This window comes from Gadus morhua, chromosome 17 (assembly GCF_902167405.1).
Source record: "Gadus morhua chromosome 17, gadMor3.0, whole genome shotgun sequence".
NCBI lineage: Eukaryota > Metazoa > Chordata > Actinopteri > Gadiformes > Gadidae > Gadus > Gadus morhua.
In genome coordinates, this window is record NC_044064.1 from 5642723 (window position 1) to 5660274 (window position 17552).

General features: G+C 47.5%; 3 protein-coding genes and 1 long non-coding RNA gene across 4 annotated transcripts in view; 1 reads left to right on the top strand and 3 right to left on the bottom strand.

The window, feature by feature from the left end:
- LOC115529531 (uncharacterized) overlaps positions 1 to 2644 on the bottom strand; it is a 9941-nt gene extending 7297 nt beyond the window's left edge. The window contains exons 1-2 of the long non-coding RNA XR_003973566.1: positions 2494 to 2644; positions 243 to 280 (exon numbers count right to left, since the gene is read on the bottom strand). This is a non-coding gene — a long non-coding RNA (uncharacterized LOC115529531). The remainder of the gene's footprint in view (positions 1 to 242; positions 281 to 2493) is intronic.
- The window catches only part of ndrg2 (NDRG family member 2), a gene marked incomplete in the record, with an annotated part of 34337 nt that overhangs the window by 9941 nt on the left and 6844 nt on the right, over positions 1 to 17552 (bottom strand).
- On the bottom strand, positions 2643 to 8426 carry LOC115529928 (FH1/FH2 domain-containing protein 1). Its single transcript, XM_030339075.1, has 10 exons — positions 7058 to 8426; positions 6486 to 6626; positions 5921 to 6103; positions 5622 to 5741; positions 5172 to 5333; positions 4619 to 4746; positions 4454 to 4510; positions 3770 to 3992; positions 3109 to 3217; positions 2643 to 2668 (listed from the first exon to the last, which is right to left on the bottom strand). Exons 1-10 carry the CDS (start codon positions 7568 to 7570, stop codon positions 2643 to 2645), a joined length of 1662 nt encoding a protein of 553 aa, XP_030194935.1. The 5' UTR covers positions 7571 to 8426.
- si:ch211-63p21.1 (uncharacterized) lies at positions 9659 to 13766 on the top strand. Its single transcript, XM_030339076.1, has 7 exons — positions 9659 to 9948; positions 10834 to 10933; positions 11396 to 11632; positions 12331 to 12405; positions 12747 to 12817; positions 12950 to 13121; positions 13554 to 13766. The coding sequence occupies exons 2-7, from the start codon at positions 10862 to 10864 to the stop codon at positions 13764 to 13766; spliced, it is 840 nt and encodes a 279-aa protein (XP_030194936.1). The 5' UTR covers positions 9659 to 9948; positions 10834 to 10861.

Genomic DNA, 17552 nt, shown 5'->3' on the forward strand with positions numbered 1-17552 from the left:
TTCTTCTTGCTCTTAATGAGACCTTGATGTGTGTTTTATCCCTAATATGCTGAATGTGCTAAATGGGGTGGGGGGGGGGGGGGGGGACAGCTAAAGAGGGAAAACACATGGAACTAGTAGGCCTACTAGAAGCTTGCAGGGAGTGCCTTCGTTTAGAGACAGGGATGGGGAGGGAGAGGGGGACTTGTTCACCTCAAGGGCTTCCCAAACAAAGACACCAAGGTTGGCATGAAACAACTTACGGTTTGACGCTGTACAAAAAAATTCTGTGCCTCAAAAACTAAACGGGAGGAAACAAAAAATGGATATTAGAACACAAACGGGGCCTTGAAGGAGACTTCTTATTCATGATGTCATGGCGTCAAGAGGGACCCACTATTAAAGGGTATCTGTGTAACCACCAGGCGTGATGCTCGCAGATTGGCCGTTACAAGCAGTCACAAAATCGACCCGTTTGTGACATCACAAGTGGGAGTGTCCACCAAGGACGTATGATGGACGGATCGACCTGCCTATACAATGGACTGCACCACCCTCTAGGACGATCCATGCATCATACTTCTGATTTTGAAATGGTTCTGCAATACCGAGTCAGCATCACACCTGTTGATAACATACAGGCCATTTAAAAACAATAATAATGAACATGAATCTTATTTCAGCCTATTCTTATTCCCACGGATCCACTGTCTATCACTGATATTCTGCAATAAAGGCGGCCAATTTAAATAATTCACCACATGGTATGCAACTAGGGACGTGATGTCACAACTTCAGTATGTCAGTGGTCATGACAAAGCTTGTGACATTAAACGTTTCTGAAACTGATTTCATGACGGGGGATGAAAGCATTAAATCCCGTCCAAACATTTGAATTTTATTAAAGAGGACATCAACTCTAACATCCACAAAAAAGCAAGTGTTCTTCTGTTAACTATGTTCCGTTTTGTTGTTTTATAGCAAAACCCTTTAACTATTAGTGTTTTGTTTTGAAACCATACACTGTTCCCTCCACAATCATATTGCGTAATCATTGGATATGCAGTCCTATATAAATGTAATTCAATTGATCATTCTGTATGAGGAGTGAATTCTCTTTTTTTAAAGATTCTTTGTTATATATTGCTCCAAAGAAAAAGTCTGACTATTAATCACAAGGTTTTTATTTTTACCAATAATTATTTAGTTTTTTGTAATTTACTGCAGTTATTGATGACTTTATTTAGTTAAGTCATCAACAGGACTGCATTGTTCCATTTAACATTTACGTTGTCTTCCACTAAATTAGGCCTACAATATTTTTGGCTCACATTGAATGTGTGGCTCAAAAACCTATTGTAATGAGGATGTTATTTTTAAGATAACTTGCGGTATTTTCACTGTCCTTGAATCCGTATCTATTTTGTGGCATCATTAATTTGGATAGAATGTTATGGAACAAGTTGTGCTGCGACACACCATCCCCTGGTGGTGGTTGGCGGTACTGCTCAAAGACACTTGCACAAGATTGTTTTTTTTGTTTTTTGAACTGCTTGGTCATTCAATTGGTCTTTTGTTTGTATATGTGAGATGTGCATTTTCATTGATAGGTATTCCCATGGCATGGCCATTAATGTAATGTCATAATAATAATATCTAGTAGAAGGCAATCAACGGTTCATTCAGAATGATAGATCTCTAACAGACCTATTCATAGGCCTTTATGCACATATCCAGATATACAGATTCAACAATGAAGATGCATTTGCTTCACGACCTGCAAAAGATTTTAATGGTTATCGTCAGAAAAACAGATACATCATCATTTAGTTAATAATGATCAACCAACGTCTACGGAAAGCCAAATAAAGCAGTCTCTGAGCAGTCTCGCGAGAGCTCTACGTCACAACTCTGCTGTATGCGTTCCTTCAAAAACACGCCCACTTTGCCTTTCCTTTAAAAAATGTCTTTCCTGAAAAGTGACACCACTCCTTACAGATTCAATGCAGACAGAACAGCATAGCCACCTCAAAATTACGTTCAAAACACAAAAGGAGGGTCTCGTCTCATTCAATGTCAACGAAGGTAAAAGAAGAAGAAATAGATGGGAGGAAGATAAAGATCGAGGAACAACCCTTTTAAAAACCCATTTCCAGAAAAACGACGCCCCGTTTACCAACACTATCATCTGTCCAAAAAAAACGATGAGAAATATCTTCGATTTAAAAAATATGACCACACTAAAATACACAATCTGCTCTTCTAGAAGCCCAGCAGATAAATGTCTTATTGGGGGGAAAAAGTGATAAAAAATCTAACACTAGTTCTGCGCTGTAACGTTACCAACGTTACATCGCCAACCGCTGCAGCACAAAATGTACGACAATAAACCAAACAGTCTCTGAACACCAGGCAGAAAAATGCATTAAAAATAAAAACAAAAAGTCCCAAAGATGGTTCAGAGTCAGAAAAAAAATAAAAAGTAGAAAAATTCTCTCGATTAAAAATACTCACCAGGAGCTTATTAATAAAAATGCATAACATTCAACGTCGGTTTAGCGGGGTAGATTACGCTCCATAAAGGATTGTGCTGGCGGATGATACAATCACCTTGAAAACAAACTAGCGAGCATGAAATGGCGTCTGGACGTAGCTTACATCGGTCACGCCCCACTCAAAAAGACGAGCTCTGATTGGAGAAGAGCAACAGAGGGGGACGATAGCCCTCTTTGATTGGCGGGTTCCCCTTTCAGTCACAGAATGTTGACGCGCACGCATGCTCACGAGCGTCCACACGCAAGCCCAAACGCAGACGCATAGCCTATGTATTTGAAAAGGGATTTTATTTATTGTATTTATCTTAGAACATTGGACGACATTCAATACCTCTTTTTTTTTTTTTTCATGTGTGGCATAAGTTAGATCATAAAAAATGAGTTGAACATGCAACTGCAATAGAATGTAATAGGACATTCATACATTCCAAGTTCACGACTTCATCTTCCGAGAGAAAGGACCTGAAACATAATAAAAATAAAAACGATGAATATTTATATTATATTTATTCATAAAAACATTCATGATTCATGGTTATTTAATAGACGGACAGACATTTGGACAGAGAGGTACCTGGGGTCTCAGTGAGTCTCCGGCGGTGGCGAGGTAAGGTGTGGTCCGGTCTTTCAGAGGACCCCGGCGTCAGAAGGACCTCCTCTAGTCTACTCTGGTCCCCACTGTCCTGCTATACAGACAACACACAGCAGGGAGATATTCATCACTCTCATTAATTAACCCAAGTTCAGCTGCACTCATTAGTAATTAGTCGTCTTCAGAAAAAGCTTTAGTGACACATTGTTGTCCAAACGATGTGTTGCCTTTATAAGACACTTTTATGCAAAGCAAGGAATAACTAATGTAATCCTATTATATCATTAGTGGATTCACAAGGTTTTTATAAGCAAAAAGGTAATCAATAACCAACTAATTTGATTATTAATTCTAAATGAGCTATACATCAGTACATATGAATCCCGTCGTTAATTAGTAACATGTCCAACTGTAATCTAGCGTGACCTTTTTATTAAAGATAGTCGGGTAGGACAGTATACTGGTTATAGGATGTTCCATTCAGCTGAAAGGTTCCTGGTTCAGTCCCCAATGTCCACCTCAAGAGCCTACCTGAAGCCCACCATGAGCAAGAGACCCCTTGAACCATTAACCTCAATGAACATTTGGATGAAAGCAATGAGGACTAAATACATAAAACATGAGTTCCAACGCACTCCCTCACCTGTGGTTTTACCTGTGCTACCTTGTTGTGTTTCCCTCTCTCTCCTGGCGCCCCTCGCCCGGCCGTCTCTCTCGCCCCCTCCCTGTCCCGCTGGTGTAGGATGCCATGCCGCGTGGTCCGGTACTCCAGAGAGAAGTCACTGATGGTCTTGCAGAACCCCTCGGGGCTGCTGTGTCTCACCATCGTCCGCGAGTAGCCCATGAACAGAAGGAAGGAATGGAACCTGGGGGAGAGAGACATAGAGAGGGAGGGAGAGAGGGAGAGAGAGAGAGAGAGAGAGAGAGAGAGAGAGAGAGAGAGAGAGAGAGAGAGAGAGAGAGCGAGAGAGAGAGAGAGAGGGAGAGAGAGAGAGAGAGAGAGAGAGAGAGAGAGAGAGAGAGAGAGAGAGAGAGAGAGAGAGAGAGAGAGAGAGAGAGAGGTGGGGGAGAGAGAGGGGGGGGGGGAGAGAGAGGGGGGGAGGGAGAGACAGAGGGGGAGAGATGATGATAAAGTTGCCCTTTGTATAGTTATCTTCTCTCGTGAAATGTCAAAAGTCTTGTAGAGTTATTTGGTGTTATATGGTTCTGTCATGTGCAGTCTGGTTGTAATCTAAAGCCATGAGTCTCTTTAGCTGAGGGAGCAGAGTTTCCATAGCGATACCATCTCCCCAGACGTCCCCTCGCCGGCCTGCGTTTCCACGGTTACCTGTTGATGACTCGCCGATGGACCGCCCGCAGAACCTTCACCCTCTGCTCGCTCTCCCTGAGGAACCCGGGCAACCGGTGACGCAGGGAGCTCCCCTGCTCCTTCTCCTCCTCCTCAGCCCCTCCTCTTCCTCCTCCTCCTCCTCCTCCTCCTCCTCCTCCCCACCTCCTCCACGCCCCCTTCACGCCCCTCGGCCTGTCTTCCGCGCGCTCCAGGGCCTGAAGGTGTTGCCGTGACGATTTGACCATGCCTTCCAGCTGGGCCAGGTTGGACAGGACGGCGGCAAAGTCACACTGTTTCAGAAGGAGGAGTTGGGATGAATAGCGTACACGCAACACCCAAACACTCACACGCACCTGCGTGTCTCCAAATCGACACTTTATGAATAAATGTACACACACACACACACACACACACACACACACACACACACACACACACACACACACACACACACACACACACACACACACACACACACACACACACACACGCATGCACACACCCGTCGAGTCAGACAGGCCCCACCCTCGGGAGAGGAATAATTCCAGCCTGGATACAACGAAGTAAGGATGATGTTGATGATGATGATGATGATGATGATGATGAGGAGGAGGAGGATGATGATGATGATGATGATGATGATGACGATGATGATGGTGATGATGATGATGATACACACAGACACATACACACAAACACACGCACACTTGCCCACCTTGCCGGCCTTGGTGACGGCGCCGATGTCAGAGTGGAGGTCCGAGGCCTGAGGGTGGAGCTCCAGCAGCAGCGCGCACACGTGGTGGAGCAGGGGCAGGCGGGAGTGGGTATCCCTCACCTGAGACAGCTTGCCCAGGTAACTCAGCTCAAAGCCTCTCGCCTGCATCCATGTGTGTGTGTGTGTGTGTGTGTGTGTGTGTGTGTGTGTGTGTGTGTGTGTGTGTGTGTGTGTGTGTGTGTGTGTGTGTGTATGTGTGTTGGAAACACCACAAAATAACAATTAAAATATGTGCCAAATTTAATCAAAAACAGAATTAAAATCAAAGACAATTGAGGGGTACAATGGAGCAAGAAAGACGACACACTACTTGATTGATTGAAAGAAGGGAAGCTAAACTGAAAAGGTTGTGTGCGATTCTTCATACTCAAAGTCTTATCGACGGCTCACCTTGCAGCCGTTGAGGAAGTTCCCGATAGCGAGCACGGTGGCCAGGATCTGCTTGAAGGTCTGGCTGCCCGCCAGCTGCTCCGTGGCAGTCTTCAGGTGGAAAAGTGGTTCAGCTATCTCCTGTTCCAGGATGGGCACAGAAACGGGAGGAATATGAATACAGACATTCGTTGAAAACTGAGAGCAACGAATAGGTTTTGCTGGGGAAGATAATGGATGAGTGTTTTGTCAAGGATGAATCAAATGAAAGCATCGATACACAGTGAGTTCAGGCTAACAAACTGGCTTCCAAAACGAACCCTCTCTAAGGTATCATAGTCCAGAGCGAAGGCCCACAGCTGAAGCCTGGAGCTCAAGTGGGGAATTTCCCCCATGGTGAGGAGGCAGAGCTCGGCCGGGGCGAGAGGGGCGTTGGGGGACTGGGCCTTGGCCTCCCGGATTAAGCTGAGTTCCTCTTCAGTGGGCACCAGCGCGGTAAGACGCTATGGTATCATCGGAACGACCAACAGGAAGGGAGAGAGGGAGAAACACACAGATGGTCAGAGAGGAGAGACAAACAAGAAAAAATGAAACAACGCTGTCACCACTTAATTGATATGCAATAATAGAAGACGCAGATGAAGGTCTATATTTACACTGGCCGGCAGTATTGGTCATTCCACCCGCTTTCACCTTTTTAAAGAGGGCTGATGTGTTTCAATGACACACGGTTGTGATGACACCATCGCTTGTCATAATATGACTGTATTGTCCATCCGAGGTGGAACATCCCAGAGGCAATGGACTATCACTTAAACCCCCCCATCCTCTGGGGGGGTTTAAGTGGCTGAACCCTAGCCCTTGGGGGTCACGACCCCCCTATACCTGGAGGTCGTCCCTGTCCAACACGCTGCTGTCCATCCTGTAGATGAGTGGGGGGAGCAGGCGAGGGGGGGGCAGGCTGCTGAGGGCGATGGTGATGATGTTGCTCCTCTTCATCTCCAGCACGGAGACCGACAGCTGCTTCTGAGACGGGGAAAGGAATTGGGAATAATCGGAGTAGCACAATGGAAACGATGTCAGTGAGTTAGGGTTAGGATCAGGGTTAGCTATCGGTTTAGGGTTAGACATAGGACGTAGGGCAAACTGTTTTGGGTGGATACGTGAAGGCTTGTTAGTGTTTAGGTTTTTTCGTTTGCTATTTAGAATTAGAAAAGAGACATTCAAATACAATTCATTCATTACTTGGGACATTACGGCATAAGATTGTCCCAAGGTTGATTAGCAGCCACATATGACTGACACATGGGTGCAACCAATGCTTTGTATGTGCAGCACAAATCCCATACATTCTGCTTTCCCTACGTCCTCCTGCAGACCTTTGGTGTGACCAAGTCACAAAGCATCGCAGCGATCGGCGCCCTCACAGCCCCCCCCCTTCCCTCGCGGCTCCTCACCTGGCGCCCACCAAACACCTTGCTCAGGTTGCCATGGCTCTTGGTCCCAAACAGGTACTCCAGCTGCGTGGTATCCAGGGCGACGGGCCGCATCCCGGCCCAGATGGTCTGCCGCCCGAAGCGGGTGACCCGGGGCAGGGGCAGCAGGACACCCAGCTCCCTCCAGTGGAGCTTCAGGGTGCGGCCTTTCAGGGGGGCGGCGGCGCCAGGTGCGCCGGGCACGGGTGGAGCCGCAGGCGACGAGGGCAGGGGGGGCGGGGGCGGCGGCGGGAGGGGTGGCGGGGGCGGGGCTTGGCCGAGTCCTGCGGGGCCGTCGGGGGTGCAGTTGGTCCGGTCCGCCTCGGGACTGTCCAGTCCCAGGTCCTCGTCGTCCCAGAGATCGGAGAAGTCCAACGCGTCCAGCTGCAGGTGGCCGGAGGAGGGCTCGGGAAAAGAGGACCAGGAGTCCAGGAAACCCCTGGACGACAGCGACGAGGACCAGGGTGCGTCGGTCGGCCGCCCCGAGGACCCCATCGCTCGCTCCTCCGAGACGGAAATCCCGTCGGATTCACCAACATCCACCCGCTGATTGGTCGGGGATTGGCTCAGAATGTGTCGTTTTGTTTTCCGTTTCCACGTGAAAGTAAAGTGGCAAAAACTACACACACTACACACACATCAGTGCAAAACAAAACTAACAGGCCTCACCGGTGCACATCCGAAAAAAACATCTTCAGACCCTCTCCTGGGTTTGTGTCCGTCTTCCCCTCACCTCTTCTATCTCTACTGGGCTTCCCTTCTCATTGTCCCGTCAGCCGTCTGCTTGAAGTCTCCCGGCTATTGATTGCTGAACCTCTGGACACTCTTCGTTCCCGGCTTGCACAGCTCATACCTCCGCAAACCAAACCATGACCCCAACGTCTCTTCTGGCTAGTGTCTTGGTCCTGGAACCTGTAATCAGCCCTGTGGCTGGTGTCGTTGCTGTTGGCCTGTCGTCTCAATGCAGGAAAAACAAAAACAGGATTGAGTCAATCTCGAAGTGCAATATAGTGTGTTGATGAAGATCCAAGTGCTGAACTTCATAAATGCACTCAATGCATGTTATTGGACTGATGTTGTTGATGGTTTATGTCCAGTTCTGCTAAAGAACCAAACAATTGCTCAGTACGGACGTTTTGAAGAAATCCAACTGCCAGCTTTTTGTACAACTTCTGGTTTCTCTCTCTCTCTCTCTCTCTCTCTCTCTCTCTCTCTCTCTCTCTCTCTCTCTCTCTCTCTCTCTCTCTCTCTCTCTCTCTCTCTCTCTCTCTCTCTCCCCCCCTGAGTTGCGCCCTTCCACATCGTTTCCTTATCAGGCCTCCCTCTCCTGTTTGTATTGCTACTGGTGTATACACAATCTTCCCTATCTGCATTCAAACATCTCTCTTCTCCCCCCCCCCCCCCCCCCCCCATCCTTCTCTCTCTGCCACCCCGACACCCCTGGGAGTCCTAATGACCTCCGCCTTCCACATAATGACACCCGACCCACCCCCACTGCCCCATCTCAACTACGACCATATTGCACTACATTTAGACGTGCTGTATGGTTAGTTGTCTTGGTCACATTAAAATACATTGAAACGGTGGAAACTGACAGACCAGTGTAGGCCTACTTGTGTATATGCAGTGTGACTCTCAATAATATTATATTGACCAAATGATATGTAAATGACACGAAAATGTATTTACTGTATCACAAATTACACTAGGTTCAATATGAGATTCGCTTCTGTGCAGACTGAACGCACACTGTGCTGCGCGTCTGTTATCAAAGAGTGTCCCACTCCGCACCGCGTCTGAGCAGATCTTCCGTGACACCACTGCGTGGGCCGACGCTTGCGTCACGTGCCCGGTTGAGCGGGGCCATCATGACGCTCCCTCCCGGAGCGGTGACCGGGTCTCCCTTCATTACCGCCACCGCGCCGCCCCACCCACGAGAGCCTCGAGGTCCCCCACGCCACGTGCCCAACCAGCGCCGTGAGAACCGGACGTGAACTCAACGCACGGACCGGCCCTGGATATAACAAGGAGGGATAAAGTGTTCAGAGGAACAGTGTTCTCAAATTAAATGCATTATGTGTTGTTGTGTTATAGGGCTTTATATTTTCCTTCATACACACATCATAGAATTTCTCAAGTAAAGACTTTTATTGATCATCGTGTGTGTGTGTGTGTGTGTGTGTGTGTGTGTGTGTGTGTGTGTGTTTGTGTGTGTGTGTGTGTGTGTGTGTGTGTGTGTGTGTGTGTGTGTGTGTGTGTGTGTGTGTGCGCGTGCATGTGTGTCTGTCTGTCTGTAGAGGCAGATACACTCCACATAACATATGCATGCCAATCTGTGCATAGGCTATGCGTCTGTTATAAAATGGGTCTATCTATCACATCATACGTTTTTAATGCGCTGCAACAACACAACCGTGCGCCGGTCGTGACTTCAACTCTACATGAAGTTGGGCTAGGGTCTCGCATGACGGTGGTTGGTGGATTCAGAGAGCGCGCTTTTTAATCCACCAATCAGGGAACTCTCTCCCAACTACAGCCACTGTCGCCTACGTCTCACGGCCCCGCCCCTTCTGATGCCCCTCATCCTCCTCCATCCGCGCGCTCTCGTGGAGTTTTGGAGCGTCACGTTATGATGGAGCGCGCGCTCCCGCGTCGCTCCCGGTCCCTATATCTGTCATCCGCCACAAGAGCTGACATCACGCAGAGGATTACAATGTCAAATGTTTTAGGGTCGCGTCGCGGCGAGTTTATGGCTTCCCCGCACGCGCTTCAGAGGAATTCCCGTCACCACTTTCTCGAACAACCGATCAAATATTAACTTTGACGAGGTCCTCTCCTCACAGCCCCACGCAGGATGCATTCAAGTTAAGAAGGTATGTCCCCCGAGTTCACTTCAGCACCGCGTCATCTCTCCATCTTTCACGTGCAAAGTTATTTTTGACCCGTTAAAGATATGTTGTCATCTGCGTATTAGTGCGAACTTGTACTACACGCAGCATCATCCTCCGTGTCTCCATCTCTCCGAGAGAGCTCTGCCGCTGAGGATTGGGAGGAATTCGGTCAGATGTGGGGCAAAGTTATTACGTCGTCCAAAAAAATAGAGAGATTTTCCTATTACGTAATGTGGCTTAGGAGGGGGATCCGTACTTGCGGAGAGCTCTGACGACAGAATACATGATCCGACTGCACTTGTGCTGGAAGTAGCCGCGATTTGCCACCCGGTGCCACCGTGTCACCATAGAGGCACGATATCCAAGAGAATAACTTGTGTACATCACATGTTTCCTCAAAGTCTTCCTCAGTCCAGCACTCGCTGTGGTTCTGATGATGTAGAGTTTAGTCAATCGGCCGCAAATCGTCATCGTGGTTCCGCGGCACTAGAAGTCTATTGAAAGTTGCAGAGAATGCATTCGTTTTGACACAAACACACACACACACACACACACACACACACACACACACACACACACACACACACACACACACACACACACACACACACACACACACACACACACACAGACCATAATATTACTTTAATAATTATAATATATTATAATGGTAATGACTGTCCATCATCATCATCATCATCATCATCATCATCATCATCATCATCATCATCATCATCATCACCATCATCATCATCATCATCATCATCTTCATCATTGACCTGTATTACCAATGTCGTATACAAGGACTTAATGCGTTTGGTCAGTCAATCCTTGATAGGATCTAATCCCTGATCGGTGCGCTGGCAGGTATGTGCGTGTGAGCTCCTCCTCCATCATGCTGGGGCCCCAACTGGACCGCAACCGCCTGGTCCCCCCAATGGACGTCTCCAACGGCAACCATTGTCAGGTGAGAAAAAACGTACAGGTACCCACAATGCATTGCTGCAACACCGCCATGACGACGCTTGAGTCACCACAACCCACCGCAGCACACGCCCACGTCACATGACCCACCCGTCTGCGGTGATAACGTTAAAAAGATCATTCTCAGGCGTTCACATATCGCGCTGATGAATGGCTGAACGGAACCCCCGTGATCGACCACGAGGTCTGAGTGTTGTGATTGGTCTGTTCGGGTCGACCGTCAACGCGGACTTTGTAGTGACGCCGAAGAAGCTCAGTTGTCCCACGCAGTCACGATTACACGATTATGTGGGGATCCAAGGTCGACCCCGGCTCTTTTCCATCTTTGATTCATCGCCTTTCTTTTGCTCAGACTACTTGAGACTACTTGCGTAATGCTCTGTGTCTCTCCCACCCTCCCCTCCCCTCTCCCTCTCTCCTCTGAACCTCTGTGTGTCTCTCTCAGATGGGGGCGAGCGACAGAGGGCTGGATGAAGTGTGTCTGTACCAGACCGCTGCCTGCACTCTCTACTCTGAAGCGCACACACCCACGCCGCTAAGAGCCACTGCTAGTGCTAACACTAACGCTAACGCATCAGCTGGCTCACACGCCATCCTGCGCACACACACTGCGGATCACGGTCTGCAACAAGGCTGCTCCCATCCAGAGGTGGAAATGCCAAGTCTGGAACATAAGGTCCTGGTAAATGTCATGTGATGTTCTCAGAAATCCCGAGGCAGCCATTTGATTGGCTGCGGGTCAGCAGAAGGTCGACCTCTATGAAACAGACCTCTATGTCTGCGTGGTGTTTTGGTGTTCTCACATAACCAGAATATTCAACTCGCAAGCCCACAAGTGCACGTTGATTGCTCTGCGCACAGCAGGTGTGCAGCCTCACGAGTCTAATCAGTCTGACTCTGTCCAGATGAGGCTGCTTAAAGGTGACATATTATACCACCAGGTGTGAGTGTGATTAGCTGTTACAAGCATTGTGTGGGCATGTCCACCTAGATGTGTGCTGTATGGATCAGCCTACCAGCCTACCCAGTGGACTGTAGCAAACGTTGCTCATCTATCCGTCATACATCTAGGTGGACACGCCCACATGTGATGTCAGAAGAGGCAGATTTTCAAAACGGCTTCTAATGGCTAATCACAGTCACACCTAGTGTTGCATAATATGTCACCTTTGAGCCCGCCATCGTCCACACACTCTCCACGAGTGTTATTTCAGAGAAAGAAATTTGGAATACAATGATAGCACATGAATCAATCAGGTTAAATACAAATCAATGGTGAATCTACCTGTCTTGTCTCTCCGTCCCTCTTTCTCTCATTCTTTCTGTCTTCCTCTCTTATCGTCCCCTCCCTCCGTGGCTCTCTGGGGGTCCTCCTTCTAGGACAGGGGGTCTCGCGGGGCCTGTGGGAGGAACCGGGGATCCATCACTAGGTCCTCAGAAGGATACGGGACAGAGGTATGGTGTGTAGTGTGTGTGGTGTGTGTGTGTAGTGTGTGTGTGTGTGTGTGTGTGTGTGTGTGTGTGTGTGTGTGTGTGTGTGTGTGTGTGTGTGTGTGTAGTGTGTGTGTGTGTGTGTGTCTGTGTGTGTGTCTGTGTCTGTGTGCGTGTGTGCTCAATGATAGTGTGTGTGTGTGCTTGCTCAATGATGATGTGTGTGTGTGTGTGTGTGTGTGTGCGCTCCATGATGGTGTGTGTGTGTGTGTGTGTGTTTGCTCAAAGAGGTGTGTGTGTATGTGTGTGTTTGTGAGTGTGTGTGCGCGTGTGTGTGTTTCTAATACTGCGATTGTCATCTCCAGGAGGAGTGTGTGTTGTCTGACCCCCAAGGAGAGAGTGACGCCGACGCTGACATAGAGGACACAGACTGCAGGTTCACACACACACACACACACACACACACACACACACACACACACACACACACACACACACACACACACACACACACACACACAGAAACACACGCTTACCTTTTCAACCCCTTTGTTCTGATTGGCCGCAGGCTCCAGGAGCCGGGTAGCCTCCAGCGAATCAGCTCACGGCGGCGCAAGCGTCCGCGGCCGACGCGCCAGGACACCACGGAGAGCGAGGACGACGGGGGGCGGAGCCAGCGGACCCCCCGCTGGAACCCCCGGCTCAGCCCCCACCGCGGCCACAGCAGGACCATCCTGGAGGTGGGGCGGGGTCCCGTCTGTAGGGGTTTAAGAGCTGTGTTATGGGAGACTCCTAGAGAGGTGTGTGGGTGCGTGTGTGTGAGGCTGGGTCTGTGTGTGTGTGTGTGTGTGTGTGTGTGTGTGTGTGTGTGTGTGTGTGTGCGCGTGTGTGTGTGTGTGTGTGTGTGTGTTTGGGGCTCCCTGACGTCCTCCTCACATAGACAGCTTGGATAGGCCGGTTAGATGGATCAATTAATACATATGTGGAAGCATGAACTGATGAGTCTCTCTCTGTCTGTCTCTGGATTTCATTTTGCTGGCCTTTATCTTTTCGTAATTCTTATAAAGGGTTACATTTAAAGGACCTTTTAAAATCTCTCTCTCTCTCTCTCTCTCTCTCTCTCTCTCTCTCTCTCTCTCTCTCTTCCCCCCCCCCCCCCCCCCCCCCTCCAGGAGAGCGTCTCTCAGGTCAGGCCGCTGGTCATCCGTCGACCGAGCGCCGAGGTGCAGACGGCCGGCAGCCCGGAGGCTTCCGGAGGCCCCAAGCCAGCGCTGTGGCCCTCGGCCCCTCCCCTGCCCCCCCGTCTCCTCCTGCTCCTCCTCCTCCTCCTCCTCCCCCTCTCCCTGGTCCTCCTGCTCCTCTTCAGACCCTGGGCTGGTGCCTGACCACCCAGAGTGCCCCCCCCCCCCCCCCCCCCCCTTGTTGCTAGTTAGTAGTGATCGAGGGTTTGAGTTTATTATGAACCATGCACTACTCAGTAATACACAGACACAATAGGATAGCACACGCAGACAGAAACTTTGGTCCGACGTCCTATTAAGTCTTTCTTTAGGTTATTTGGACATTCTAGATGTTCAGCTAAGATATATCTACTTTTAGAAAACTTGCTTTGAGGGATATTAATTAAAACTTCTACGAGGTAGGATGTAAGGTGACTTTTGCAATATGTTTAGAACATTCTACTATTTACTTTTTACTATTGAGTCATTAATACAGACTTTTACCCAAAGCATCTTAATGAGGACCAAGCACCCCATGTATTTTGGTTTGCGTTGTAGAACGCCGCCCTCTACAGGTCAAACAAATGCAACTGCAGGCTGCTATTGCAACGGCTGATTAAGAACGTGCCCGTCCTCCGCTTATTGAGTCTGCGAGGCCCAATAATTAATCAAACTTTTAAGCATTTTCAAAAGGCACAATTGTGTCATGCTCACCAAACTTTTAAGTGTTTTTCTTTGTAATTGAGCGTGTATGGTTAAATCCCATTTCCGTTTCCAAGTCTGTAACAAATCCTCAGGAATGCGCCACTGTGTCCAGGTGATGTCCATTTCCATTAATTGGCATCATCTGGGAAGAGTTGGAGCCAATCAGAAGCACATGCAGTTAGTAGTGTTTCACCACAAGGGGCCACTGAAAAACGATGTATGTACAGTGTTTTTGTATGTATTTATTTATGTTTTTTTTTTGACAAAAACATGTATTTATCCTTCAGAGATTTGATTTCTAGCGGCACACAAAGTGATATTAATTATAGATAAACTATTATCATTGGATTTAATGTCAAGCCCTGTCTATTCAGACTTGCTGTTCACAAATGAGAAAAGTGGAATTCTCTTGTCTCATGTCAACTTTAAGTGAAGATTGAGCTCAACTATGCAGTCCCTTATTACTCCGCCACAGTAAGTCATATTAACGTGTATTTTCCTTCTCAATCTATTCAGTTGAGGTCCATCTAGGGCAGCCCGTAGGCCTATGCAGTTTAATCCTGTTTTAATGTTTAGTTATATTTGGATTGAAAAGTCTGTTTAAAAAAGCTCTTTAATCTTCTCTTGTGCGCGTCTGTGAAGAAATGAAGGAGAGCGAATGTGGGATGAACGTTTGGCTGTTGCTGATCTTATTACAATATTTGCCAACTGCTTGCTGATGTATTGTAAAAAAGAAAAGAAAAGAAAAAGGATATTTTCCAACCCTACAACCCTACAAGCATAGGGCCTTCAGGAAACTCAAATGACAATCCTTAAGCCTATAAGCTATACTGAATAGGGATGAAGCCATCTTGATGTAATTTCACTAAACAGTGTATTTAAATTAATGTGATTAGGAGATAGCTTTGTTGTTTGATGATGTAAATACTCATACATTTTGTCGTCTCTGCACCTCAGTAGCCCTCCTTTGTCATGCAGCATTATATATAGTTTTCCCTCCATTTTGTGGCAGTGTTTTCCTGCGTCTGCACATTATGCTACTGACCAAGTTTCATTGGAGCACAATGTTTTCATTAAAACCTAAATTGTATTTTGACAACAACAACGCTTCCTCTGGTTTCTTCAAGGTTCCTACAACTCCTGGCTTCGTAACATTTGACGCGGCATCGTCATAGTAACACTGAGTGTCGCTCCATGGTAACGGTTCAGAATGAGCTAGAGCTAATCCCTGACCTGTCACTTTGCACTGCAGAAGAACCAAGCTTGAGGTTAAAAACACACCACGGTTCCTGATGTAGGAATGAACAGACATATTCAAATCAATGATACAGAAATAACCACATGGAACTTACATGTGTAAAAATGTAAAATAAAATACTTAATACTTAATAAAATAATAAAATACTTACAGTCCTAATTTAAAATGCGGACTGATAAACAAATACATTCAGAATAAAATAAACCTTACCGGTGCAAATGTCAATAAATAATAGAAAATAAATTGACACCTAAATAAAAACGAAGATATTACCAAAAAATTATAACTGTAAAAAATAAAAATAAAGTGGTGTTCTTTTCCTCAAGCTGATTTGAAGGCGTCTGTGCTCTAGTGGTGCCTCCATGTGTCCCCACCTCTGATTGGAGTGAGGAGGCCGGGGGGCCGGCAGACACAGCGCAGGCTGGTGGGCTGAGTCACCCTGCAGACCTGGCTGGGCCGCGAGACCAGGTGCAAGTGATTAGCACCCACACACACCTACACGTACACACGCACGCACGCACGCACGCACGCACGCACGCACGCACACACATATGCACACACACAGGGACGCACAAGCCATGGATGTATTATAAGAACACGACAATGCTACACTGTACACAGTGCTACTGTGCTGCAGTAACCTCTTTTAAATCACTTCTTAAAACACATTTTTGTAGACTTGCTTTTACGTGATGTCAAAGCACTTTGTTAACCATTGCTTTTAAAGGTGCTATATAAATAAAGATATTATTATATTATTATTGTTACTACAGTACTTTAGTTCTATGTCCTACAGTACTATAGTTCTATGTGCTACAGTACTATATGCTACAGTACTATAGTTCTATGTGCTACAGTACTATAGTTCTAGGTGCTACAGTACTATAGTTCTATGTGCTACAGTACTATAGTTCTAGGTACTACAGTACTATAGTTCTAGGTACTACAGTACTATTGTTCTAGGTACTACAGTACTATAGTTCTAGGTGCTACAGTACTATAGTTCTAGGTACTACAGTACTATAGTTCTACAGTACTATAGTTCTAGGTACTACAGTACTATAGTTCTAGGTACTACAGTACTATAGTTCTAGGTACTACAGTACTATAGTTCTATGTGCTACAGTACTATAGTTCGAGGTGCTACAGTAATATAGTACTCTGTAGTACTACCGTTAACCTTTATCAACACTGGATACTACACTACTACTGTGTGTGTGTGTGTGTGTGTGTGTGTGTGTGTGTGTGTGTGTGTGTGTGTGTGTGTGTGTGTGTGTGTGTGTGTGTGTGTGTGTGTGTGTGTGTGTGTGTCTGTGTGTGTGTCTGTTTGTGATTACATTACCCCGTATGTTCGGCATGCCATCAGCCAGGGCTTTGTTTTATGGAGCACAAACCTGGGGTCAGTTGTCAGGACCATCCCAGTGTTTAGAATGATCTCTTAACGCATTGAGCTTTCATCTGACCTCGCCTCTCTGGACACACATCTGAGGAGATCTCAAACAAGGCATTGAAACCCTTCCAGCTGTAGGCTATGTTGTTGGCCCTGAAGGGCTCAACAAAGCTCTATTAAGAGTTACTCAATATAAACACAATGGCGTGGGTCTTCAAGCACTCGCAGTAGAAAGCGTGACCCTATTTTAGAAAGGTCAACGCTAGCAAGAGCGGGTGAGCTAATTCACGGGGCTGAAATAAGCCTCGGCCGCGTGTGTCCGCTGCCAACACAGCAGAGACAACAGGTGTAAATGTGTTGTGTCTGAACCCCCCCCCCCTCCCCAACGCCCCCACCAGTCAACACTACCCGCAGTCTTGACCTTCGCAAGTCGTCGTCATGTCGATCCACATTTCAAGATGCCTGTCCATGGAGAAGCCACATGATCCCGCTGGCGGCCACAGCTGGCTCACGTAATGCGGTCACAAGCCCCTCCCAGCATGCACTGGGAACGGCCCAGTGGGAGGCCTTGTGAGGACTCTTGGTACGTGAGCAGCGA